Source organism: Heloderma suspectum, chromosome 1, assembly GCF_057233095.1.
Source record: "Heloderma suspectum isolate Gila_16-S chromosome 1, 16-S_ref, whole genome shotgun sequence".
NCBI classification, from domain to species: Eukaryota; Metazoa; Chordata; class Lepidosauria; order Squamata; family Helodermatidae; genus Heloderma; species Heloderma suspectum.
In genome coordinates this window covers 414,658,326-414,685,503 of record NC_139458.1, presented here as the reverse complement: position 1 = coordinate 414,685,503, position 27,178 = coordinate 414,658,326, and the positions used below count along the sequence as shown (strand labels likewise).

The 27,178-nt window shown below is 43.7% G+C and overlaps 1 protein-coding gene across 1 annotated transcript in view; it reads left to right on the top strand.

The window, feature by feature from the left end:
- Positions 1-25,458, top strand: part of KLHDC3 (kelch domain containing 3) — a 57,856-nt gene extending 32,398 nt beyond the window's left edge. The window contains exons 5-11 of the mRNA XM_084829063.1: positions 330-401; positions 6,408-6,621; positions 7,079-7,165; positions 11,285-11,393; positions 21,952-22,025; positions 22,255-22,333; positions 22,667-25,458. Coding sequence (XP_084685189.1) covers positions 330-401; positions 6,408-6,621; positions 7,079-7,165; positions 11,285-11,393; positions 21,952-22,025; positions 22,255-22,333; positions 22,667-22,733 — 702 coding nt within the window. The 3' untranslated portion in view covers positions 22,734-25,458. The remainder of the gene's footprint in view (positions 1-329; positions 402-6,407; positions 6,622-7,078; positions 7,166-11,284; positions 11,394-21,951; positions 22,026-22,254; positions 22,334-22,666) is intronic.
- The last annotated feature ends 1,720 nt before the right edge of the window (positions 25,459-27,178 follow it).

Below are 27,178 nucleotides of genomic sequence, written 5' to 3'. Positions count from 1 at the left end.
TCATCGCTTTCTCTTCCTGTCTGTAAAGTGGAGATGTTTTATGATGGAACGTAACTATAGCAAAGCCTATGAGTCTCGTAACTCCATATTCAGTGTGGGCTTTGGATAGTGTGCACCAGTGTGAGTAGGTACTATTGAACAACTGCTTTGCTTTTTGACCCACTTATTTTACTTCTCTGAATATATTTTAACTCCACAGGGAAATCCTGAAGAATTAAATTTTGTTGGGTTTTCATCTCTGGAGCCAAGGTCTCCTTTAGCAACTTTAGATTCAGTTGTAGTTCCAGTGTCGACATGGCCATTAGTTTAATAATTACTCTTTCTTTCAGGCTGATTGTTTTTCAAATGACATCCACAAACTGGATAGCAGCAACATGATGTGGAGTCTGATCTGCACTAAGGTCAGTATTGATGTTCTGTGCGTGGCCCTACTTCTTGATTAACTTTTGTTTGTCTTGGTTTAAAGCCAACCTAATTGTGAACACCCAGATCACGTCCCCTTCTTTTTTGTAGTCTCTGTGACTCACACATATGGGTTATACACCTGTGAATAATAGTCATTTGGAACATTCTAGAGCTGAACAGAGTTTAGGTGGGAGTTCTGCCCACCCCGTCTGTGGATGCTCTAGCTGTGGCTCCTGCCTGCTTCTCAGTTTCTTTTCATCCACCATGGCAATTAAAAGCATTTGGAATATACTCCGTCTCACACCCATTGTAGTACAAAGTTATTTTCTCATCCCGTCCTGGGATGCTGAACAGAGTCTCCTCTCCTTTCTTTTTTTTCCTTTCTTTGCTTTTTTCTCTGAGTTCTTTTCTCCCTTTCAGCTTTTGCCCCTCCGGGTTGCATGTCCTCCAAAGCCTTTGTACCTGTTGCAGCAGGAAGATGCTGTTATTCAATGGATGCTCCCACTGTCTTCCCTGCTTTGGAAAGGCACAAAGGGTAGACTCTTGTAACCACCGCCAGGCCTTTACTAAGCAGGCCAAGAAGAACAGAATGGCGCGTCTTTGTGCCCTCCTGTGAGAACAGGCCTTCAAAGTGGCAGATACAGCCACACTGAATCAGCCTCTGCATACTGCCTCATCCTCCATTTGCAAAAAGTCAGTTCCAACCCTCTCTCAACTTATTACAGCACCCACATCCATGGAAAGCACTGCAGGGCAATAGTTCCTGGTAGCAGGATTACCAGCACTTACTTTGGCATTGCTTTGGCTGCAACTTCAGACCAATCATCAGCAACAGCAGCCCACCTTGAAGCTGAGCCCTTGGTACCAACAGTCAAGACCGATAAGGTCAAACCAACCAAGTCCCTGCAAAAACACCCTGCTAATCCCCGGGCACCAGACCCCCAAAAGAAAAAGACCACCCACAGGATTGAATTAGGCAATGAGCCAACAACTACACCTGTACCAAAACAATTATCCTTTGTACCGATGGCTTCACAACCTCTCTTCTGTTCACTGACACAATTCTGGAGAAGCTGCAGCTCCCATGGGATCATGAGTCCCCAGATGACATTCAGTGTATTTGGTTGATACCAGAGGGCAATTCCAGGGAGCACTTCTCCCTGGAACAGCACCAGAATGTTCCTTGGTACCACTCTCCAGATAGGGATAAATCCCCTAGATACTGAGAGATGTCATCTCCTCAGCTTTTTCAGGAAGTTTCCTCTGACAGTACTATGATATGCCATGGGAAGGCAGTAGAAGCGTTTACTTTAGTAGATCTCCATACTACTATGAGGACCGCTGTCTGCCACGTGAGACCAGTCCTCCTAGTATCATGACTGCAGGGACAGAAACACCCATTGTTACCACCTTTGTCACCAACATTCTCATTCCCCCCATTGTAAGGAACAATCGGATACCTCCCACCCATGCACCACCAACTCACACAGTATCCAAATCACCTGATGTACAGCTACCGCTTTCCACTAACTCTCCACCCTGCTGTTCCAGCCCTGCTCTTCCAGCCAACATCTTTCAGGACATGATCCTGCCAAAACACCTGGAACTGATGCTACTGGTTGCCATGCTCCAACCATTGTCTACAGCTCCATGAACTAAAACCCCACCAGTTACTAACCCAGAAACATTTGCCAGCCCGTGTTCCAAGGGTCGTTCTTTGGGACAAGATGATTAGCACTCTGACTCATCCTCCCCGTCATCTGTAGTGACTTTAACCTACTCAGTGGATGCTACTATGGGAGATCAAAATCCTCTGTCCATCGGACAGTGTCAGGCCATATGCAAAACAGATACTGCGAATGGCAAAATCCTTAGGACTGGAGATAAAAGCACCAGCAGTCCTGGCACAGACCCAGTTTTTAAGGGGGTACAACTGGACTTAGTTCCCCCAGTAACTATTCCCATGCTCCCAACACCTTTCCACTTTTAAACAGTCATAATAAATATAATGATAAATAAATGGTCGAAACTGTCTACAGCCCCTCCTATGTCTAGGAACTTCAAAAACCTATATATGGTTCAAAAAGAAGACTGTTCTTTCCTCTTTAAACACCCCACTCCTAATTCCATAATTATGGAAGCATCCCAATCCAAGACAAAAAAAAACACACAATACTCTGTCCCTGTCAACTGGAAGGAACAAAATTAGACTCAGTGGGGTGCAGAATTTACTCCACCGTGTCTCTAGCACTTTAAGTAGCTAACTACAAGGCCTGCATGGCAGCCTACCAGAAGTTTCTGTGGGAGAAAGTGATGACTTTCATTAACCACCTCCCAGAAGATGTGAAAAACCTGGCAATGATTTTTCAGACTTCTTAGCCTTCAGGCTTCTTAGCCAGCAAAACAACACAGCTCACCATATGGCCAACTGCAGCTCTAAAGTTATGGCAGCCACCATATCATTACAGTGCCACGCCTGGGTTCATACAGCAGGACTTCACCAGGAAGCTAGATCAAGAGTGGAGGACCATCCATTCGACAGCGAAAGCCTCTTCAGCACATCCACAGATGAGACCTTGGACCATCTCTGTAAGATGAAGATATGTGCACGACGCTGGGAATGGGATCCCAATCCTCTTTGGCCTCCACAAATCATCCATGTCCATGCTGGCATTGCTAATAGTCAGCTCGATGCCAGCCCAATTCAGCTTTGAACAGACCCTCTAAACCAGGTTCATACACCTCCTTTCAATCTAGGTGTTCCTTCCAGGGCAAGCACTGCCGATCTACATGGGACAAACACCTGATCAATCTAAATCCCATTTTTTACTCTTATGGAGGGTCCAAGTCACCACTTGGGAATCCATCACCACTAGTATGTGGCTACTTTCCATCATCACATGGGGTTATTCCATCGAGTTCGAAGACACCCCTCCCACAGGAGTCTTCCACTCCACTTGTCCTACTCCAGTTGTCAGAAAAAGAATTGCCACACCTTTAGGCAAGGGTGCTATTGAAAACATCACCCCGTTCAAAAGCTCACCTTTTTTTTTTCTCCAGACACGTCACAGTCCCCAAGAAGGACAGAGTTCTTCAGCTTATACTCAGCCTTGGGGACGTCACTCAATACATCTGCCTGGGGAAGTTTCGAATGACTTCCCTCTCCTCCATCCTTCCCCTACTATGTTGGGGAGACTAATTCACTACAATAGATGCTTACTTTCACATCCCTATTTACCATGCCTCATGTCGTTTTCTCAGTTTTGCCCTGGACAACAATCTCTTCCAGTTGAAAGTTCTCCCATTTGGTCTGGCCGTAGCACTGAGGGTCTTTAAAAAGTGTATGCCAGTAGTGGCAGCACACCTGAGACTACAAGGAATCATCCTCTTCCCATATATAGATGATTGGCTCTTTGTAGCTCCCTCATCCCACCATCTCTGGGCCAGTGTCTCCATAATCCTGTCACTTCTGGAATCCCTCAGCCTACAGGTCAACAAGGAGAAGTCCTGCCAGTCCCTTCTCCAACACAGCAGTTTATAGGGGCACTCCTCCACTCCACTCAGGCCCATGCCTATCTGCCCACAGACAGAGCAGACACACTAAGACGTCTTGCACACGAGGTGAGAGTTCTCCTCCAGTGTCAAGTAATTACCATTGAGCACCTCCTTGGCCTCATGGCCTCAATCACAGTGGTAACCCTGCTAGCATGCCTCTGCATGAGACCATGTCAATCGTGTTTTCTCTGAGCCTTCAACCCAGATACAGACCCCAAAACTTGCCTTTTAATTCCTCCTGTTCTGGTCCAGCATTCTCGGGCTAGTGGATGGTCCCGAAGCACCTCTTTCGGGGACTCGGCTTCCAGCTTCTTCACCCATTGCTGACAGTGACTACAGATGCGTTCCTTTCTGGCTGGGGCCCCACTGCGGCTCGCTCAGCGTCAAGGGAATGTGGTCTCGGCAGGAACGAACCCTGCCCATCAAGCAGCTTGAACTGCTTGTCATCGCAAAAGCCTCTTGAGCACTCAAATTACACATCTCTGGATGATCTGTCCAAATCACCACAGAAAACACATCATCTTCTGTATCAACAAACAAGGCAGAACAAAGTCTCCCCCCCTTCTATTGCACACTCTGAACTTTTGGGACTGGTGCGTACCCTGCCACATTTCCCCTATTGCCAGCCACCTGGCAGGAATGTCAAACACCCTGGCGGGTTTACTCAGCAGATCAAGGACCACCCCTCATGAGTGGGAACTTTCATAGACTGTCACGTCCAGCCTCCTCAACATGTGGGGCACCCCTATTATCAACTTTTTTGCTATAGCCCTGAAGGCAAAATGTGATGCTTTCTGCAGTAGGGCAGGGCACAGCCCTGTCTCACTAGGCCGTGCCTTCCTCCTAGACTGGGGAGGTACCCAGACTTACACTTTCCTTTCCTTCCCTCTCATCACACACATTGTGAACAGAATAGAGGACAATAGTGCTCATTGCATCCTAATAACCCCATGGTGGCCAAGACAACCGTAGTTCACAGCGTTGCTCCTCCTGTCCGTCTGCACTTTTCTATGCCTCCGTCATTGTTCAGACCTCCTCACAATGAATGAAGGGAAGATCAGACACCCCAATCTGGAAACCCTACACTGCACTGTATGGAGGGTAGGTGACTTCCCAATTCTCCAAGGAGGTTTTGGAAGTGATAACTGCTTCCCACATACTTGGGCCTCATACGCTGCTAAATGGAAGGCATTTTGAGCCTTTCTTGCCCCTTTGGAATGGAACCCAGAATCTTGCGGTCTCCCTCACATATTGGACTTCTTTCTTTCGTTGCAAATGAAGAGTCTGGCACTCTCCTCCATTAAAGTTTACGTAGCAGCATTATCGACTACTCATAACAGATAGAGGGCTATGCCCTCGATTTGCACCCTGATCTTAAACTTTTCCTTAAAGGACTTTCAAACCTTTATTTACCAGCCTCCCCACCCCTCCCCCAGCATGAAGAGTGGGTGAATAGTATGCTCTTTGGCATGATCAACCATTCCTTGTATTCCACAAAGGTAAGGTAGCCTTGCATTCAGACTATTCTTTTCTTCCCAAAGTAGTTTCACAGTTCCATTTAACTCAGGACATCATGTTACTATATTTCCTTCCTCAACCTGCCTCCCTGTTGGAGTCAAACATAATTCCTTAGATGTTAGGAAAGCCCTATTGTTTTATTTAAACAAAAGATTGTTGTTGTTCAGAATGTCCCCTCTTCTATTTGTATGCCATTCTGGCTCAAAGAAGGAATGCCCTGTGTCTTCACAGTGCTTTGCCAAATGTGTTATGTCAGCTATACTTCTCGCTTACCACCTCGCACAGCTTCCAGGCTCCGTGTAACTACATGGCCATTCAATGAGGGCCATAGCATCCTCTGCTGCCTTCCTCAGGGGCATTCTACTTCTACAGCTATGCAGTTCTGCAACTTGGGCTCAACCATCTACCTTCAACCATCTACCTGGACATCTGAGCTCATGCAGAAACAGCCTTTGGTAGAGCTGTTCTTTTTACAGTTTTGGTGCGACATTTCCCTCTTCTGGTAAGTCTCTTGCTTTTCACCCATATGTGAGAGTCACAGAGACCATGAAGAAGGACAGGTTGCTTACCTGTAACTGTAGTTCTTCGAGCAGTCATCTGTGAACTCACACAAGCCATTGTCTTCCCTGCTTCGATGCCTCATCTTCTTTTATTCCTCCACTGCAGCGGACTTGGAACTGAGAGGCAGGTGGGAGCCACTCCCAGAGTGTGTGCAGAGGGGGTGGGTGGGACTCCCACCTAAACTCTGTTAGGCTCTGGAATGTTCCAAATGACAGTTTTGTGCAGGCACATAGCCCATATGTGTGAGTTCACCGATAACTGGTCGTAGAACCACAATTACAGGTAAGCAACCTGTCCTTCCGCATCTTTCATTCCTAAAGTAATTTCCATTTCCCTTTGACTTACATAACAGGAGTCTCTTATTTCAGGGAACGCCAGCTCGTTGGAGAGACTTCCACTCAGCCACTATAATCGGGACAAAGATGTATGTGTTTGGGGGAAGAGCAGATCGCTTTGGGCCATTCCACTCCAACAATGAGATTTACTGTAACCGAATCAAAGTATTTGACACAGACACCAACTCTTGGCTGGACTCTCCTCCCACTCCCCTCCTCCCTGAAGGCAGAAGGAGCCACTCAGCATGTAAGCCATCATAACACTCCATAGAATATGAGAAGCTTGAGGTCTGAATAAAAGAAAGTGTTATAGCTGGCAGCTCAGGCAAAAGTCTTCAAAAGATCATAGGTTGCCCTCTGCTTTTCGAGGAAGTAGGCAACTGTGATCAGGGCATCAGCAAGTGTAATTCACTTGTGCTTCCTGTTCCCCATGGTTTTCTATCTCATCCATAATCAGTCCTGTGCATCTCTTGTGGGGGAAGTGCCAAAAGATAATTTTGGACAAGATGGAAAAGCACAGGAAACAATTGTTAGCCAATTGCTTATCCTGCCCCCCCCCCATCTGAAATGGTTCTTAATCTGAATCAAGTAAACAAGCTTTGTTCTGGAGGTGGCATGTGAAAAAGGGAATGATGCAAACCCCTTTCAGTTATAACTGAAATGAAATTGAACGTTCTGACATGTCTGTTCTCTCTTCCCTATAGTTGGCTACAATGGAGAGCTGTATATATTTGGTGGCTACAATGCACGTCTGAACAGACACTTCCACGATCTTTGGAAATTTGATCCAGGTATTTGGATTGAAATTGCTTTCTATTATTGGTATTGCAGGAACTTCTAAGAATCTTTGCTGGGATCAGGACTGCAGTTATGCATTGAGCACTTTTCATGCACATCCCAAAAGCTCTTGTATGTTTTGAATGATGCATATGTGCAGCCAGTGTATGACGTGTGTGTTAAAAAAAAGGGGAGATAGACATTTCATCAGTGAGGTCAGTAATCTGGGGACCAATTCACATGATTAGCTGAAGTCGTCATTTACCATGATGATTTCAGATTCAATCCACAAATGGCCACATTGTACTGGTGAGGAAGTGCTGACACAAACGGCAAATCCCCAGAAAGCCCCAGGCACTCCGTGAATGTGTGCTACATGGCACGCAGGTTGTGCAACAAATCTAGGTTGTTTATGACTGGCTGGAACCTAGGGCGCCTTGAGCTTGTGGTTTCTGGCTATGGATTTTTGCTGGTTCTGCTGCCAGTGCAACAATATCAGAGCCTATTGCCTGGCTTGTAGGCATGCGGTATCCGTACATCTGGTGTGTGTCATGGTTGTGGAGGCCTTTGATGGATAAATTAGCCTCCATGAATGAGAGAATTCTGTTCATACATCAAGAGCATTTTATTTGTGATTGCTCTTTTAGGGTAGTGTGTCTATCACTGACTGATAACTTGGAGAAAGGTGATGGAGATTCTAGCTTTATCCAGGAAGTGTGTTCATAGATGATAGGTTAGTATTCCAGTTATGAGTTTCATACAGGAATGGCCAACTTGTTCATTCTGGGGGGTTAGACCCTCCCTGGCCAAGTTGCGCAGGGGCTAGACACATGCACACACGGCTATGGCAACCACCCTTCCTGTGCACCCTGTCAGTGCTAAAACCAGTGGGTGTAGCAGTGGCATCTCTAATAACACACAATCCTATCTGGCATCCTTTCCTTTATCACTAAGAGGAATGCTGGCCTTTCAGTGAGATTTAATGGATTAAAGTATTGGATGGTCCTAGGAGATCTAGCTTCAAATCCCTGCTGAGCCAGAGACTCATTAAGCCAAGACTCTGTGCTTCAGCTCATAAGACTGCTTTTCAGCCTTAGAGGATTGAGTTTAAAAATGAATGAGAAGAATTTTAAAGCACCCTTATACTCTGCACATACACTTACAAAGTCCCTGGATTCTCTTTTCTGAAAAGTAGCTGGGTTGTTCCTCTTGGCTTGAAGTTGTTCCTCTTGGCTATTCCTCCAGCTGTCTGCCACCTTCTCCTTGACCTTTGAGCTGCAATTGGAGCCAGGAGGAGGGGTGACAGGTGTGGGGGGAGGGGGAGATCTAAAATTTTAGTTTGTTGCATTTTCCTCCCCAACATGGCCGCTCAGCTTGGGTGGGCTCTAGGAGGAAGACTCCAGCAATCCTAACAGCAGCAAATGTCATTGCTGTGGACTCTGCCAGTAAGTTATAATTGTGGCTGAGCCAGTAACTTAGAATATAGAAAATTAATCTACATTTTAGAACCTTCCAATCAGTAAGAAATTCCTAGTGACCTATTGCCTGAAGATCTGGTTATCTATTTAAAATGCTTTTATCTTTCCACTTTTTTCAAAGCTTTCAAAACAGCTTATAGCAATCACATTCATAACAATAACACTAAAGCTCAAACTATAAAATCTCCTTCAAAGTAATAGCAGCAAAGAGAGTAAAAGCAATCAACCATTAAAAGCCCCAGAAAATAAAACTGTTTTAACTCTGCCCTGACAAGCTAACAAAGTCACCTTCAAGCAGATATTTATATAACTGGGGAACCGCCACATAGAATGGTGGGTTGCCACCCACCCAATCTCTTAAAGTGGGCAAGAACAAATATGACAATTGCTAAATGCAAGGGTGTTTGATATTTTGTTTCATAATCTGTTTTAATAAAATACACATCTTATAGTTTAGGCTAATGCCCTGTGAAGTGGGTTGATGGCAATTTCCTGAATGGGTTTGCCCTCCTCAGAACATAAAAACATAAGAAGAGCCCTGCTGGATCAAAGTAAGGTCCATTTAGTCGAGCACCCTGTTTCAAACAGTTGGCCAGCCAGAAGGCAATAGCCTTCCCTGCTATTTGCTCCCCTTCCCTCACAGTAGTCAGAGAAATACTGTCTCTGAACTTGGACATTCCATTTGGCTATCACTCCTTCTAATAATGAGCTCAGCTGATGAGTGCCAATAGAATTGTAGACAAAACCAGGCCACTGAGGAACAAGAGGAGGAGGTATTGTCATGTTCAGGGGAACCCCAAGGTTTGAAGAAGTGCAAACGGTATTTGGGAAAACAACCTAAAAGGGCTCCAAGCCTCCCAGCCCAGTGAGAACTGAACATGTTCCGTGGTCACAGAACGCTGTTTGTCTGTTGGGGAAAAACAAGAAAGGTCTGTGTTGGAATATAGTACTTGGCAGAAGGCATGGCTGGCTGGAACACTGAACAGGAGCACTCTGCACTGCAACATTTAGCTGCAACATTTAGTTTCACATTCCACATCCTCACTAATACCCAGTGATAGATCTCCCTTCCATAAATTTGTCTGAGTTCCTTTTTTAAATCATATAAGATAGTATTGGCCATTGGCACACCTTGTAAAAATGAATTCCTTTCATTCTATTTATATTGTGTGAAGCAACACTTCCTTTTATTTGTCTTGAATCTACTGCCACTCAATGTTATTGGGTGACCCCCCCCAAGTTCCAGTATTATAGGAGAGATAAATTTTTCTCTTTCCACACCATGGTATGACTCTCCTGGCGGAGGTTTATCACTGTATGTTCCAGGGAGTGGCGTCTACTCAGCTGTTTTCATCCTACTTTTATTATATTCACACAAGTAACTTTCACATCTTCACTCTAAAGAAGAGGCTGGCAATCCTCTCGGTGGGTATGCCTTGGTGGGTATGGCTTCTGCATTTTATGTACTTACCAAAAGATGGCAGCAGCTCTGCATAGTAATCTTCAGAAGACAAGTTAAGCATATTTCTGCAGAATGTTTTCAAAAGATGCTTTGTGGATTTCTCAGTACCAGGATAGGCACTTCTCCTTTGCTCTCTAAAGCAATTGTTTTTCAAGGATCGTTATGCAGTGAAGATCCATTTTTAATGAAGTCAGAAATAAATCTGTTGGAAACTCTGAATTGTGATATTCCTGGTCTTCCAAGGGAATTTGGAAGAGTTTGTTTTATTTAGGACAGAGGTGGGCAACACATGGGTCACAGACTGCATGTAGGCCCCGCAATCTTAGATGTGCTCCCCGCATCTCTGAATTTGTGGCAATGGCAAAACAATCAGTGTACCCTTGTTTTAAATTTGCCCTTTTTAGGCCATCATTATGCTTTGCCACCAAAATTTGGCAGCAAACTGCCTATTGTTTTGCCATGGTGCACGCACTGGTACAGCCCACAAAGAGCTGGGGGAAGTGTTGAAATCGGCCCCCAGAGCCCCTGAAGTTGCCTACCCTTGATTTAGGAAATATAATTTAGCATTCTTTTGCTTGTGAAATCTGTATTCACCTTCTTAAGTGCCGGAGATGTTCAACTTCTACCCTTCTGTTGGGATGCCTGCAAGCTTTGCATCTTTTCTTTGTTTGGCATTATTGGTATAGCCTTAGCAAGAGTTTCAATAAGCTGTCCATGGATTTCTGTGTTTACCAAGGAAATCCCTGCTCCATTGGGAATAAAATACCTAATGTAAAAGTAAACATTGTTTGTGGGGAAAAATGGTATTTTATGATACTTGAAACTCTAAAAATGTCTCACATTGCAAGTAAAAATCTTCAAGTGTTTGCACTGAGTACCTGTGCTCTAACCCTTGCCCACACAGAATGGTGTAAGATCCAGCTTTCTATTGAAATATTTCTGCTACAAAATAAAATACTAACCCACATGGTGTCTGGAGTGCAATTCTCTCAAGAGACATACCCTTTAGTTCTGATTGATGAGAAGTGAGGGAAAAAAGATGGCAGACAGGGAACAGGAGGAGTAGGAGGGCTCACATTTGGTTCCGTGTGTGGAATATGTAACATTCCTACAACCTGAGCTTGCCCATGTGGCTTGTTTGTACCAGGATTGCTTGAGATACTCAGCTTTTATGGTGTATATGTTTTCTCCAGTTTCTTTTACCTGGAAGAAAATCGATCCCAAAGGGAAAGGGCCATGTCCTCGCCGCAGGCAGTGCTGTTGTAGAGTAGGGGACAAGATCATCCTCTTTGGAGGCACCAGGTGAGTGGTGGATCATATTGGCTTTGTTGTTGTTCTGACTCCTGTGGATTTGAAAATTCACTTCTTAGTTCTTAAGAACTTCTTAAGCAGTAACAAAGCTTCTTTTAGAGTCCTTGTATGAGGACCGAAAGCAAGCCTGACCCCACACACCCCACTGACTGTTCTAAAGGCCGTGTTCAGTCCCTCTGATGTTTGAGATTGGTTCTGAGCCGTTGGGTCTCTCATGTAAGCCAATCTCCAAAGCCACTATTTGGCTACTTCACCCTAAACCAGTCTTCCCCAGCCTGGTGCCTTCCCATGTTTTGGACTACACCTCCCATCATCCCTGAACATTGGCCATGCTGGCTGGGCCTGGTGAGAGTTGTAGTCCAAAGCATCTGGAGGACACCATATTCAGGAAGCCTGCTCTAAACTGTTCCCTGATGAGACAGGAGTTACCTAGCATGTCAGTGGTGATAATTAGTTCTTTATGAAATGCGCTTGTGCAAGTGCTTTGGGGACTTACTAGATAGTGCTAAAACATCACTGTTGATGAGTGATAAAATACACACACCTTGCCCGCAGTGCCCATGCCGCTTTGTGAACATGCTGAATATGTTGTTTTATTCTGAAGGGGATTGGCACTCCCTTGCTCAAGTTCTTTGCACTCTTCTTCTCCTATGCTGTACTATGCGTTGCCCTGAACAGAAATGCAGGGCAATGCAGGGGAGAGGGTTGAATATGGATGCAGCTGCCCTTTACAGCAGTTACCATCAAGCTATTGCATTGGGGACTGGATCTCTTTTGGTTGCTGTTGGATCAGAGCTAACATGAATGTCATGCTAAGAATGAACTGCAGCTTTTAAAATGAACCAGGTAGATCCTCAGTTTAGAGACAGTCATTGTCATTAGTTGTTCTTCCTGAGACATTGCCCAGCATAATTAGACTCACTTCAAGACAGTCTGTCCTTATCTGAGCTCTCTACTTAGCTTTAAAACACTTTAAATTTTAAAAATTGCATTCACTCATTCGTGCATTCCATTGAATTGACCCTGATCCATGCAACATTCCAAGTTCAATGAGACAGTGTATGGGTCAGTCTCTAACCCATTTTTTTTCTTCTGCTGCTTCTCCCAAACCATTAATTGATCCTTTCAAAATAAAGCTTGTTCTGCTTATGGATTTCATAAAACTTTCCTGTAACTTGGGGGTTGCAGGATGGTTCTGGAGCATACTGCTGCCACTTTCTAATTACTGGCTTCTTAGTTCCTCCTTTACAAACTTGGAGTTGTGGACTGTACTAGAATGTACACCTAATTTGTAAATTTTGTAATGTGGTGTACAATTGTAAATTATATTCAGCATTGTGAACCACTGTGTAGGTTCAGTACAAGAAGTGATGGACTTGGGAAATGAACGTTCAAATCCCAGCTTAGCTATAGAGCCTCTGAATGGCCTTGTACAAGTCACTCTGACCTGGTTTGCATGATCAAAACAGCCTGTGTTGTGTGCCAGTCAGCATTTGCCTGGCTGCAGCTTGTTGTCTGGTGCGAACCTGGGGACCATGGGATATGCAAGGTTAAACAACCATCACATAACTCATGGTCTGTTGTTTAACTCCCACATAACCCATGGACTCTGGGTTCACACGACAAGCTGCAGCCAGGCATTGAATATTCAAAATCACCACTGGCACACACTGCAGCCCACCGTGGCGTAAATAAGCCATGGTGGGCTGTTCATTTGTGAGAACCGGCCCTCTGCCTTACAGATCTGCTTAACCCATCTGTAAAATGGAATTATTTAATGCCCTACTTCACAAGGCTGCTGTGGGAATTAATGAGACAAAGATTATAAAAAGTCTTTGAAGGTGTTATTTTAAAAATGATAAAAACATGCAAACTATACACTTTAGGTTACTGTATATAAGTCTTCAGGGATGGGTCAACTGAGACTCAGTTTTCATCCTTGTCCTTGAAAATCTTCCTCTTCACAAAAGCAAGAGGCAAAATTCAACAAAACCTAAAGAACCAAGACATTCTTTAGCCAGACACCCCCAATCTCCCTTCCTGCAGTTCCCTTTTAGTCCTTGCTTTAGAAAAATGCACTGCAGTTTAGCAGGGGCAGTCCCAAACCTGTGGTCCCAAACTGATCACTAATTAAACCATTTTCATTTGGCCTTGAAGCTTACCTTTCCTTACCTCCTTCTAATCTGGGAAGTGGATAACATAACCTCCATAAAAATGAGAGGATCATACAGCACTACTTCAAAGTACAAATGTGCTGTGGAGATAGAGGTGTGTGTGGAAGGGAGGGCAGTGTTTCCTTGCTTAAAAAGTTATGTGTGCTGCAGGGTGTTCATATGTAACATAAACACTGGACATCTGTATCCTTTGCATGGGGCAATGTCTATTTCCTGTCTTGACATTCTTCTTCTTTTGGTGAATGCCACTGCCTGCCTGGGGCTTTCGACAAAAGCAAAGCATCCCTCATCTGCACTTAATCCTTTGAGGGATGCTTCTGCTCCAGTAATCGTGGTGTGATATTCTATATACAAGATGGCAGGGGGTAATAACTGTGCCACTTTTCAGACAGGCAGGCCTTAAAAAAGCCCTAGTTAGATGTATCTTCCAAAGCAGGAGAAGGGGAATACCCCTTTTCCAGTTGGTCATGACTGGAGTTCTTTTGCCTGCTTACTGTTCCCTGCCTACTGTAGGGAGTTGTTATACTATTTATTTATTTAGGGTTGTTTTTATCCCACTCTTCAGCCAAAAAAGGCTCCCAGAGCGGCTTACAAAGATGAATATTAAGACAGTCCCTGCCCTCGAGCTTACAATCTAAAAGACACGACACAAAAGGAAAAAGGATTGGGAGGAAGGCAGGGAAGGAAAGCAAATACACCAATGACTGATGTATAGGACCAGGTTGGTCTCCCCTCTGCGATGATGTTCATCCTGGGAGGCAGGAGGCGCAGCCCCCCAGTTGCCCTCAGTTCTCTGGCCGATGGGTGAGGCCAGAGTCTGCAGTCCCAAGGAACTGTCAGTTGGAGCTGCGTGTTCTTTCTAGCAGGGAGGGGAGGAGTGAGCTCCCTGCAGCTCCTCCCTCTCTGGCTGATGTATAGGACCAGGTTGGTCTCCCCCCTGCGATGATGTTCATCCTGGGAGGCTGTATACTAGACTGTAGACTAGATTGTAGACCTCAGTCCCTAGAGTCTGGGAGTGGGGATTGATGTGCATTCCCTCTTCTTTTTTATTCTTTTATATATACAGTTATTCCTCTGCTCTTATGACTGGCAATGGAACATAATCAGGGAGACCTGAGATGGGTTATGCAGAGAACACCTGCTGCTTTTTTGCTTCCACCTTGGTTTTCATACAGGTGAGGCAAGGCAGAGAGCAGTGAGGAGAAAGCTCATCCGCAGCTGTGGCAGGAACAACAGCACTTCCCTGCACAACCCCACCCATTGCTGTTCAAATCGTGTATCACTTACAGCAGCCAGCAGGTGCTTAAAAACATAACAGCCCTATGGAATCAGACTCTCTAGGTCTATCTAGTTCAGCATTCTGTTCTCCCAGATGCCCACGGGAGGCCCCAAAGCAGGACACGAGAGCAACTTGCAGAACTACATTTTACACAGTAGCCCCAGTAGAAATTATTACAGACCCTGGGGGAAGACTACATTTTCCCAGGAACAAAATATTGTGGCTTACAAGGAAAAGTGTGGACTATGCATTGCAGATGAGGAAACAAATTTATCTTTGTTTCATTGGGACTCTTGTCTATGACTGCAAATCAGCAAATCCTAGGTGAGTGACAGAGTTTCCTTTGTCTTTATAACAAACTTACATTTAACTGAAGTGTCTACTAAGAGGGATCCTAGAGTTAAGCACTGAGATGTTAAACATTGGCAGTGACCTCAGCAGGATGCAGGTCAGCTGGAAGTGGTCAGGATATTTGCCAGCTGCTCAAAGCAAGGAAGGGTGTGAGTACAACTAAAGATTTTGCCATTTGAGCTTTTTCTTGGTGTGAAAGATGTTATTGATCGTGACCATGTGTGATGCAAATCTATGAGCTAAGCGTGTAGACTGATTAAAATCTGGGCTGATGAGAAGTTAAATTGTTTCCTTACCTGTTTACTTTGAAAGTTTCAAAGCATTTAAAGGAACCTATTAAAATTTGGCAAGTTTACTAGTATAGAAAGAAGCACAGTGGATATGCTATTTAAAGGCATCAGAGATGAGATCAGGCTACTCCAAGAGCTAAATAGACTCACAAGAAGCCCCAAATTATCTTACCTACCAACAGACATTAGTTCAGTACAAGATACTGGCCCAGTTCAGATATTTCAAGGCTACGTAAGGATCCTAGCTTATTTTCCCAGATTGTTAACAACATTAAGCCAGAGTTCCCTGGTTTGGATATAAAGGGGAACTTTGAATTAATGTAAATCAAGATATTTGCATCAAAGCTGGTGCACGTTTGAAGGAGGAGCGCATGGCTGAAATGCTTAACAATGGTTCCATAAACCATGGTTTTTGAAGGCTTGGTCCATCATCCAAATCTCGCCACTATCTTAACTGGTCTATCTAAACAATAAAAATGGGGGAGGATTGTACAGGTGCAAAGTGAATGGTCTTGGTGCATCTGAGGCTGCAGGATTTCTGATGCTATGCAAGTGTAGATCTGGTCAGTCTCTTGGATGAGTGACTCCTGGGAGCCCCATGTGTAAGGGGATATAAATGGAAATGTATTTTAAAAGGAAATATGTCCATTTGCAGTGAATCAAATGTATCTTTTTTATGTATTTGTCACATAAATGTTGCTGCTACAAAATGTATTGCTCAGTAGCCTAACTAGATTCATGGGACAAAGTCTCAGAAGCTAGGAATATCAGTTTTTTAGGTCAAGATGTTCAGGCATCACCAAGTTTCAATATGTCAATAAAAACTGATACTGTCAGAAACTTGAGATCAACAATGACAGACCAATTTTCCATATCATTTCCCTGGCCTGGTTGCTTTCTTTTCTGAAGCATATCATACTATCCAAGGTTGGAGGCAGGATATCTGATTTGATGGACTGAGCCATTGTTCTGACGCAGTAAGACTGGTCTTACATGTTATTTAGACAGCCCCGTTAACTCATGATATTGGAAAGAACCAGAAGGTCATCAAGTCAAATACTTCTCCCTGAAGTACAATGCTCCTCATATTACTCCACAATCTCCTCCCCACCCCATGTGTGTTTGTTAGTTCTCTGTCTCTCTGTGTGTCTCTCTCACTCTTGCATTCTCTCTCCCCCCGCTTCATATTCCAGATCAGTATATTATTACAACAGCATCAGAGTGAATAAGATGCACTGCAGATTCTTAGACACTGAGAAATAACCCAACCACAGCCTCCACCTCCCAAGCTCTATTGAGAAGCAGACCTTTGTCACAAACAACCCAATCTAGTTGTGTCAGTTGCTGATTACTTCAGTTAATTGGCTTGCCATCCACACACACACTCAGATGTATCTTCTGTGTAGCACAAAGCCAACTGCGTGTAAGAAGTAGCTTTATTAAGTAATTCCATCTTTAAATACTTTATTTTCCTCATGTAATTCTTCCTCACAACCACCCGGTTGGTGCAAGATTCACTTTTAATGTAGAGGAGAAGAGGGTACCTCCAAAAGTGCTTTCCAACTTCCTAGTAAGATCATGACAGTGCTAAATTGTTGTTGGTGGTGTTATTATATAATACAGGAGTAAAGAAAAGGGAAGAAAATAAGAAACAAAAACAGAAAAAATGTATCCTTCATATACATGTTCCACATTAAGTATAACATCCTTATCTTCATATCTAACATGAAGAATCCATCAAATCATTGTAAACGAGTATGCCCGAATAGCATCATGGAATTTGTCATTATAAAAGTCAACCATTTTTTCATACTAGTTTCAATTACAGTAGCGCTTAAGTGAAGCGATAACATGTTACTGTGGGTATATCAAAGAGAGGCAATTTCATAACAGTTTCAAGAGCTTTTTGGTACTATTTTTTACCATCAGTCCTCAGTATTGAATTGTCAGAATAAAGATGTACTAGAAGTGTTCAATTTTAATTCTGGGGAACAATTTTCATTGCATACTACAGCTTCCCACATCTTTGCTGGTTTGATAGGACTGTGTTTATTGTGGAGGGTGAGGATAACAGGGCCAGAAGTGGGGGGAGAGCTGGGCTCACTTCCTCTGAACAGCTATCAGGTATGCTCTGGAGCTGTTTGGCTTGATAAGACTTTTCCAGGAAGTCGTTGTAAATGAAGAGGTTCCTGCATCTTGTATTGTCCTGAAGGCGACAGGTCACCAGGAAGTGAGGGGGGTGGGTGGGAGGAGGTAAGAGATAAAATTTCAGCACAGAGCAAGGATTAGTGTAAGAATAATAGCCAGCTAGCCTCTGGATCCATTATAAAAATGGAGCAGGACACAGCAAATAGAAGGAGCCAAATCTCATCTGTCTGTTGTTTAGACTTGCAGGAGCCTTTGTCTCCCTGCTTTTGCAGAGCCTGCATTCCACATATAGTTTGCAGCTGCAGCTGAAGAAGGACATTCACTTTTAAGAGAGATGAAGGTGATGTTTGCCATGGTGTACCCACACATTTTTTTTGTTCTGCTGCTCTCTGTGGTCAAGTAGGTTTTGCAGGTTTTGAAGCAGTATCGAAAACTCTCAGACTTGCTTATCAGAGACCATGCTTGTTCACAGTGGGAAATGATACAACTATCATATCATCTTCAACCAGGAGGGGAGGTTGGAAATTATCCCTTTCCAGCCTCAGGGTAATGTTTCAACCCTATTTTCTGTTAGAGTCTAGCAGGGGCAGGTAGAAGGTAGATCAGGATCTCTTTGTAGAGCTCTGGGTGATTTGCAGTAGGTCGGCAAGGGTCTCTGTTTCCCAATAGTTTAAAAAAAGCAAGTAAAATTGAAAGTTAAAAACAATCTCTGCCCTGGCTGGCCTTGTCTCACAAACCCAAAATCTGCTCTGGAGTATAACATTTTGTCCAGTGAGCACAATGATATCCCAATAGTTCATCTGCAGACCACAAAGCTATGTCCTCCACCTGCTGCAGGCTCCATAAATCTCTTCCATGTGTCTCACAAAGCTTTATACTCTTGTTCAAGCATATTTGTAATTGTAAAGAAAGTCAACCAGGTGTCCTAGTCTGAAGCCTGGCTGAGTTTCTAGCAAATGAAATCTCAAAACGGCTCCTATGCTGGAGGACCCAATTCTCTGTAGCTTCCCTCTCTCCACTTGTCAACAGGAGAAGAGAAAATACAGCCTCATACTGCCACATGTGACAACTAAACAAGAAAAGGAAATAGTCAAGGCAGTTTTATTAAAATTGACCTTGTGCAATTAAAATTGACCTTGTATATTCACTTCCAAAACAGCGAGAATAGTGTGTATATATGTAATATTAAGCACCTGCTTGGTAGTACTTCAACAAAAGATTATAACGTGCATGCACTGCATAGTGTTGATGAAGGCTGCTAGAAGAACTATATTGCTGTTTATTTGATCCTTCAGAAAAGAGTTCTGAATGGTTAGAATGCTCTTAAGTGCCCTATTTCCTGATTTATAGGGGCCTAGGAATGCTCTATGTATATTGTTGGTTTTTGTGCCCAAGGCATGCAGTGGTTGCAACCAAATAAAACTGATTTGGATTCAAATTAATTTAATCTTGCATTTACTGTCTAGCGAACCCTGTGAGATTTTGCTGCCTTCTCTTGCTGACACCCCCTGCATCTAACTTCAGCTGAGCAAAAAAAAATGTTTAGATAACCTTACTGGCAGGACAAACTGCTCAGATCAGGCAGTGTGAAACGGCAAAGCTGCCCCACCAGCTTGACTGGCTCCAGTGCCTAGCTGATAAGACTAGGTGCCCTAATCCCTTCATAGGAGCCACTCACCCTGACGTCTGGCCTTGTTTTTCAACAGTCATTTTGGCCTTGAACTCTGACGTCTTTTAAAGGTTAAGAGCCTATATAGACACTGCCATTTTCTTCTTCACAGAGATAAGGAATGCATTAGGATTTCCTGGCCTGTGGATGTGAAATAAGATTAGATTATTCTGGCTGGGAAACTGCAACACTGTGGTGATGCTTGAAAGGGTTTTCTCTTGAGCCCAGATAGGCAGTGCTCTTCTGCAACAGGTGCTGTCTCTGTCAAGGCAGAAGGTATATGAAGTAGATTTGGGATTGCTCCAATCCCCTCTCTTCTCATGGGAAGAAAGAATAAATCTAATCACTCCTCCATTTTCTGATGAAAGAGTGAGAATTTCTCACTGACACAGTTCAGAAGCACCAAAAGGGAGAGGGGAGCCAAAGGAGTAGATGCACCTTTCTTTGGCACCCCTTTGGGTCTCTCGCTTAGGAACTCTTGCTGCTTAACCACTTCCCCTAATTTAGGTCATGCACTGTTTCTCAATTGCTGTTGGAGGTTTGTGTGTGCTCTCTCCATCTTCTCTTTTTCCGTTCACCCTTCTCCTAGCCACTACCAATTTTCTAATTATTTGAACCTGTCATGAGGTTCATTTCATTCCTCTCCTTTATATTCATTTTGTAGCTTTGGTCTGTGTTGCTCATACATGTCACAGCCCCCTCCACTCCCGCCTTGCACCCTTGATTTAGTTAATTGTTGTTGATTGGACAGGACCTGATTCTTCTAAGATTGATTCCTAAGGGTCTTGGAGAACATAAAATTTGAATCCTCATTCCTAACTTTATTGGATTTGAATATATACAGTAAGCAGTATCCAAATGGAAGCCTATGGATGTACTGGCCGCTGAAGAAGCTGGTGTAGTAATGGATTGGACACAAGAGTACTGTGTTGTACTTAAAAGCTGTCAAAAAGACAGGAACTACAGTGTACAAATGAATAGTACACAGTTTGTCTTGTTAAAGACCACTAGTGACATATTCAAGGCCCTGTAGTATACCCAGTGTTGAATGGAATGATTATCTAGAAACATGGATAACAAGCTTCTGTGTTCTTGGGGCCACTTCATTCATCACACAGTGGTGCATGGGCCACATGTACATTTCACTGCATAAATTGATTCCCCTCAGAAGAGCTCAAGTGCCACAATAAAGTTGGAGCCATCTAATCATGAATGTTGGGTTGCTTATGTTTCCAAGAGGCCTGTGGTGGCTCAACCATAGTCTTAACCCAGTCTGGCTGTTTCTGAGCCCTAATCTTAGTGCAAGGTAGCAAGGTGAGAGGCTGGCTGGGTTTTGTTGTTGTTGTTGTATGAAATCATGTTTTCCTCTTAGTTACTTAACTCTTAAATGTATATGTTTAAAGTGTCTGCCTTGCACAATTCCTCTCTCTGTCTTCAGATTTGATTTGGGGTTTTAAAAAACCATTTTCCCTAACAAGGAGGAACCCTTTCAACTTCAGAGAAGATGTCAGACATCACTGGTGATATGGAGTCATCTGATTCCAAGTCTAAATCTGATCCTACCCCCACCCTGCTCCAAGTTGGTGGCCTGCTGGGGGTCTCTGTGACCTTCTGTGATAATGAAATCTCCAGATGGTGCCAGAACATCTGGCCCTGCCTGTGCAGGGAGCCTTGTTTGTTTGCTAGGGAAGAAGAGAGGCTGGACAAAACCAGCCAAGCAACTGGGCAGATGCTTGTACAAACAGATCTGGCCCATGCACTGAAGTATCCTCTTTCTTACATGCTCAGGTTTCTCCTTTCTTAAACCACAGCTGATGGATTTTCTGTGTCTCCTTGCCCTTGTCTATTCCAGGCATTACTTTGTGTCCACTTAGAAATCCAGCATGCAGAGATTGTTTTGTTCCACAATTATTCAGAGTACTTAATTGGATGACTTAAGGCAGAGCTTTTGCCTTGGGACTCTTAAATAGCAATATTGGTGAAGAGAACAGCAGAAGTCAACTGTCATTCAATGGAGTTCATATAGATTTAGCTAGTGTAGAGTAACAGTTAATTGAAAGTTTGTATGTGGTGGGCAGGAGCTAAGGCTATCAGTGGCTACTAGTCATGATGGCTATATATTACCTCCAGTATCAGAGGCAGCATGACTCTGAATACCAGTTGCTGGAGAACAAGAGTGGAAGGGTGCTATTGCATTCCGCTTGTGGGCTTCCCATTTGCATCTCTCCCACTTGTCCTTGACGTTGTTTAACCCATGGGCTGTCATGTCTTGTGAACAGGTCATTTTGTTCTGTAAGGGTTCAGGAATAGCCAGGCTGGTCCTTGAAGCCCATGGAAGGAATACATACAGCAGGGGCTAAGGAAGTAATCAAGTAGGTTAAAGGAATAATGATGGCATCAGGCAAAATCAAGGTAGAACTCCTTGAGCATAAAGGGAATAGGAACTGAAAGCAGACAATGTTGGGTTGTCTAGTAACAACAGCAGAGGCCAAAGGGAGCCTATTGCTACAGGCAGCTACACTTCATTAGGTAACTTTGAAACCAGGGAAGCCCTATGAACTAGTCCAAAATGTGTCAAAATCAACCTTAATTGGAGGTGGGTTTCAGTGTTTGATGGGGTTCTCTTTGATTCCTACAGCCCATCCCCAGAGGAAGGCATGGGAGATGAATTTGACCTGATGGATCACTCGGACCTCTACATCTTAGACTTCAGTACGTGAGCATTTTCTCATCATGTCATCCTTCAGTAGCTGCTTCACCTAGGTGTAATCTCCTATTTTTTATTTTTTATTTTAAATCTGGTTTAGGTAGCTATAGCCCTACTCTCCCCTTGTCCCAGTGTAGAAACTATCCAGTGCAGTCAATTTGGCTTGCCTTTATTGCTTCTCATCGACTTCTTCCCAGAAGGGCAATTTCTATCACACTGTTTCTCTTTCTTCAGGTCCCAGCTTAAAAACACTGTGTAAACTGGCAGTAATCCAGTATAACCTGGACCAGTCCTGCCTCCCTCATGACATCAGGTAAGCTATTTGTCCACATGCAAGGATGTTCAGTGTCTCTGCCCATTCAGCCTTAGACAATGTAAGGAGCTGCCTTAAATCAGGTCAATTTAACTCAGTATTCTCTACCCTTGACTGGTAGCAGGGTTTCTTGCAGAGATCTTTCTTATCATTTGTTACCATATCCTTTTAACAGGAGATACCAAGGATTGAACCTAGGACCTTTTGCATCAGAGCACATACCCTGCCATTGAGCTATCCTTGTCAGTGTTCCCAATCCATGTTTAACAGTTGGAAAGTCTTGGCTCACATTTTTTCATACCTGTATTTAAGTTTGGTCCATTGTCTTTGCAGATGGGAGCTTGCAGCAATGACAACAAACAGCAACATCAGCCGGCCAATCTTCTCCTCCCATGGATAATCTGGTCTCCTGCTCCCCCTCCCAGCTGCCCTTGAGAGCCCTTTCCTTGCAGACGTCATCTACCATCTCCCTCACTGTGCATGAATGTTTAGCGTGTTAAGGAAAGGGGCATTCTTCACCAGCACTAGGAGGGCTCTACTTGCCCATCCTGTTGCCACACCCATCCCAGCTATAACTTTGGCAAGACCTTGGCCCAAAGGCAGCATGCACGCAGATTGGACGGCGCACACTACAGAGAAGGAGGGCGAGTGTGTTTTTTCTCTCAATGCTGGAAGCTACAGTTTACATCCATCTATTGCTGTAGTACAACTTGAATTAATAGGAACAAAAGAAACACAAATCTCAGGACTAACCGGTGTAAGACCAGCATGTGCTTCACAAAATATATGATCAAAGGCAAACAAAGCAAGGACTCGTCAAGGCTCAGCATCTCCACGTCCCCTGCAGTTTTGGGTGCCTAGCCCTCACCATTAACCCAAGGGCTAAAACTGGGTGCCCTGTCTTAAGCCATTTTCTCTGCTCAGCTGCGAGCACAGAAAAGCATGCCTGGTCTTTACACATTTCAGAGCTTTTGGGTTTGCCCTCCCCAGTGGGCATCGAGAGGAACTCCATATATGATACTCAAGCATTCGTTGCCTTTACAGTAGTGCAGACTTCTGTGAGGTCAGAGTCTCCACTGGAAGAGGAGGTGGAGATGACCACCTCTCCCTGGAGATGACTCTCCCTGGCTAGGCAAGGAGGGGCCATCCAACATCTTGTAAGACTGAGTAGAACCGAAACTTTTCTGTGCCTGTTGCAGGAGGGGTCAGCGCAAGATCCGAAATCCTTCTGCCCAGTTTGATGTCCAAACAGCAGCTCTGAATTTATAAATACTGGGGTGGGGAAAGCCAAACTGGTAGACCTGTGTGTCATTGCTTTGTGTGGCCGGAGGGCAAGTGGTGGACCTGTGCAAGGGGTTGCGGGCGCAGGGTCTGGAAACCACCAATTGAGGCTGAAATGGGAAAACTGGTGTAGTTAAGTGGCTAAGGGCATGAGCTGGGAAGCTGCCAATTCAAATCTTGCCCTGCCCTAGGTAGCCTTAGGCAAGCCACTCTTTCAGCTTCACCCCACCCTGAAATATAGGAGTAATACTTTCCTGCTTCACGGGGATGTTGTAAGGATTACAAGGTAAAATAAGTGAAGTGTTTTGAATATTCAAAAGTGCTATATAAATGCTACATATTATTTATTAAATTGGGCTTCATCAGTACTCTTATTAAACAAGGCTTTCAGCTAGCCAAGAAAACTCAAGTGCCTTAAATTTGCCTGCCTCAAATATTCCATCAGGATATTGAATCCAGTATTAAATTACACAGTTTGGAATGGGGAGATGAGAAGTTCATATTTTTGCTTACTGTATCACCCAAATGTATTGCCTTTCTTGTTTTTTCTGCATCTACGAAAGCTAGATGCCACTTCTTAAAATCTTGAGATGTAAGCGTTAGTTTTAACAGAAACCCATGGACTGCACAAAGCAGTGTGTGTATGTGTGTGCACGCGTGCATACATGCATTTGCTTTTACTCTTGAGGTTAATTTCATACACCACAGAATCAGCCTAGCATTGTGTACTGTGGACTTATCTGAGATGCTTGAAAGCAGTTAGCCTTATACACACAGCACCACTAGAAAAAACTAATATAATTGGCAATGCAATAGAATTATGGATGTGTTGTGTAGATATTCACAACTATGCTGAGAAGAGTGTGCATGAATGGAGGAGGCAAATGAGGCCCGACAGGCTCAGGTGCAGACATTAGCATGATGGAAAAACTGAGGACAAGGCTAGGTCACACAGTGCTAGTTCACATGATCATAACTTGATATATGAATAAGGCATCATAGAAGCAGGCACCACAGGGAGGACATTAATATTGCCTTCACATGATCTCCAATAGAATGCAGTTCACTTGTTCAGCTACCATTGATCAAGTCTGTGAACCAGTCTCAAACTAACTTTTATTACATACAAGAAAATAAAAAGGGTTGCCCCATCCTCTTCATTTTTAAAAAAATTCTTTGTCATTTGGATTTTATTCTTGGATGGACTTTCTCAAATGACTATAGAACACTTGCATCCCAACATTTACTGTTCTTAATCCCCCGCCCCCAATCAATCCTTGACTACCTCACGCAATTCCTGGTGAACATTAACAGTTCTTCTTAGTTCATCTAGTTCTAGGAGGGGGTCTTATCTGGGGTTTGCTGATGCAACAGTGTTGACAAACAAGGTGACTCTGGTGTGCTTAACTGTCGCTTATGAGTAAAAGAGTTACCTCTGTTGTAGACTCCTGCTCAGCCCAACATCATACCCTTAGGTCAGAATGGTACAAATTAGTCACTGGTGAGAGTTCAGTTTGTGCTATAGAGAACAAACAGGATGTGTCTGCTTCAATTTCTGTACCCTTATCTGTGATCCCCCCCCAAGCAGCTGTGATGAGCAGTTTGTACTCCTGATACACCTTGCTTTTGAACTCAATTCCTGCCAACAACAAACAGCCAGGATTCATCCTTGTCTCATTTCTATTCTACTTAACAGTTGTAGAACTCCAGCATGATTCCCAGTTGGAATGTGAATTTAATGCTACTTACCTAAGGTGATGCTTGTAGACAAACAGCTTTGTTTTTCTTCAGAGAGAAGACAGCCATTCTACTTGACCCTCTTCAAAAGATGTTGATAGCTTGACAAATCTTGTTTTGTGATTTTTGAATTTTTAACTCTCAAGGTCCATGTTTACAGCTGTATCAACACTATAAACTTCTTGAGGTCATCATTCCCTCTCCCCGGGGAACCCTGGGAACCCTACTTTGGGCAGGGGGAGGGTTGAAATCTCTTTAGAACTGTCACCAAACTACAATTCCCAGCAGTCTTTGGTGGAAAAGCCTTGACAAGCAAAGTGGTATAAAACAAATGTTTGTAGTGTAAATAACATATAGCCAATATGTGATTGGATTTGTTGCCGTGTTCTCCCGGTGCATGTGTGTGCGCTGCACAAGTGCAAGGGCCAGAATTGGTTTTTCATTACTGCTCATTGAAGGCGGGCTGTTGCTTCCTTTCACTGTCCAAGAGAAAAGGTGGTGGCAGTAGTACTTGGTTACTCTTATACAAGCTAAAAGGGACTCATACCTATCCCAGCCACCTCACCTGTCCTGGCCACTACTGCTTTCTTCAAGTGGTCACTGCAAGCAGCAGCAGTTGGATTGATTGCACAACATTCTTCATTAAGAGAACATTTTAATTAGTCCATAGCTTTCTAATCTTAGATGACTTTGACCTAGCATACTATAAGACATCTGGAGCCACTCTTTCAAAACATGAATTTCTGCTGCAGACCCTGCCTCTAGTCTATAAAACTACGTCTTCAGTATTTGTATTAAAAACAGCCCCCCCCCCCCCGTAAAACCTAATCCTTGCTCAAGGCAATAGAAAATCAAATACAATCAACATACAGTCTTAAGACAATAAAATGCAGCATCATAGAACTGCAAGGAAAAACAGCTTAAAAAGCAGCACACCAGTTCACAACCCAAAAACCTGCCTCCAAAAGGTTTTTCCTTGTTTCCTAGAGTGAATGAAATTGCCCTGCCTCATTCACAGGAATTTATGGAAGGTTCAGATGACATTAATCCATTTATAATCAGCCGGTGTTTTCCCACTGCTGCATCTGTCTTCTTTCTAACTGCAAAACTTTCTGGTAAGGAGGAAAAGAGCAAAACAGTATAAGTTTTTTTACCAGCGTGGACAAGAAAATGCAATTGAAGCAGGGCAAGGAGTTGTCTCTGGAGGAGGTGGATGACATGTTCAGGACGCCTCTCCTTTCTCCATTGCTTGCTGTGCAATTCCAGCTGTTTTGTGTCCTGCAAAGCAAGTCCTTTGCCCTCTCCCAAGCTTACAAAGGGAGAAATCCCATTGAACACAGCAGCACTTCTGAGTAAAGCTGTAGGATCTGTCAATGAGGCTACAACCCTTTTACTGATGTTCAATTATTTTAAAATCAGTATTTCAAATTTGCTGAAATGGAGCCCTCTGAAATAATGCAAGAGCTGCCTATTTTTATGTATATATTTTAAAGGGGGACAGTGAGGCAAAACTGACATGCAGCTTGTCAATTTCAATTGCTGCCTTCCCATCTTCCTTTGAAAAATCAGCATTTGGAAATAATGAATCAAAGGAGCCCCTTCAAATGTTGGGAAAAGGGGCAGTGGGGGGTTGTAACACTGACTAGGAACCATATTTGCTTGGCATTAAGGCCACAGTCCTCTTGCCCTGTGCTGTAGCTACACTTTTAAAAGAAAATTAAGACATACACAAAAACAGGGTTCTAAAAGATGCTGAAAAGTACCTGCTTCAAAAAGTGGGAAGAAGGGTGTGTAGTGGTGATGTGGCGTTGGAAAACTAGTGAGCAC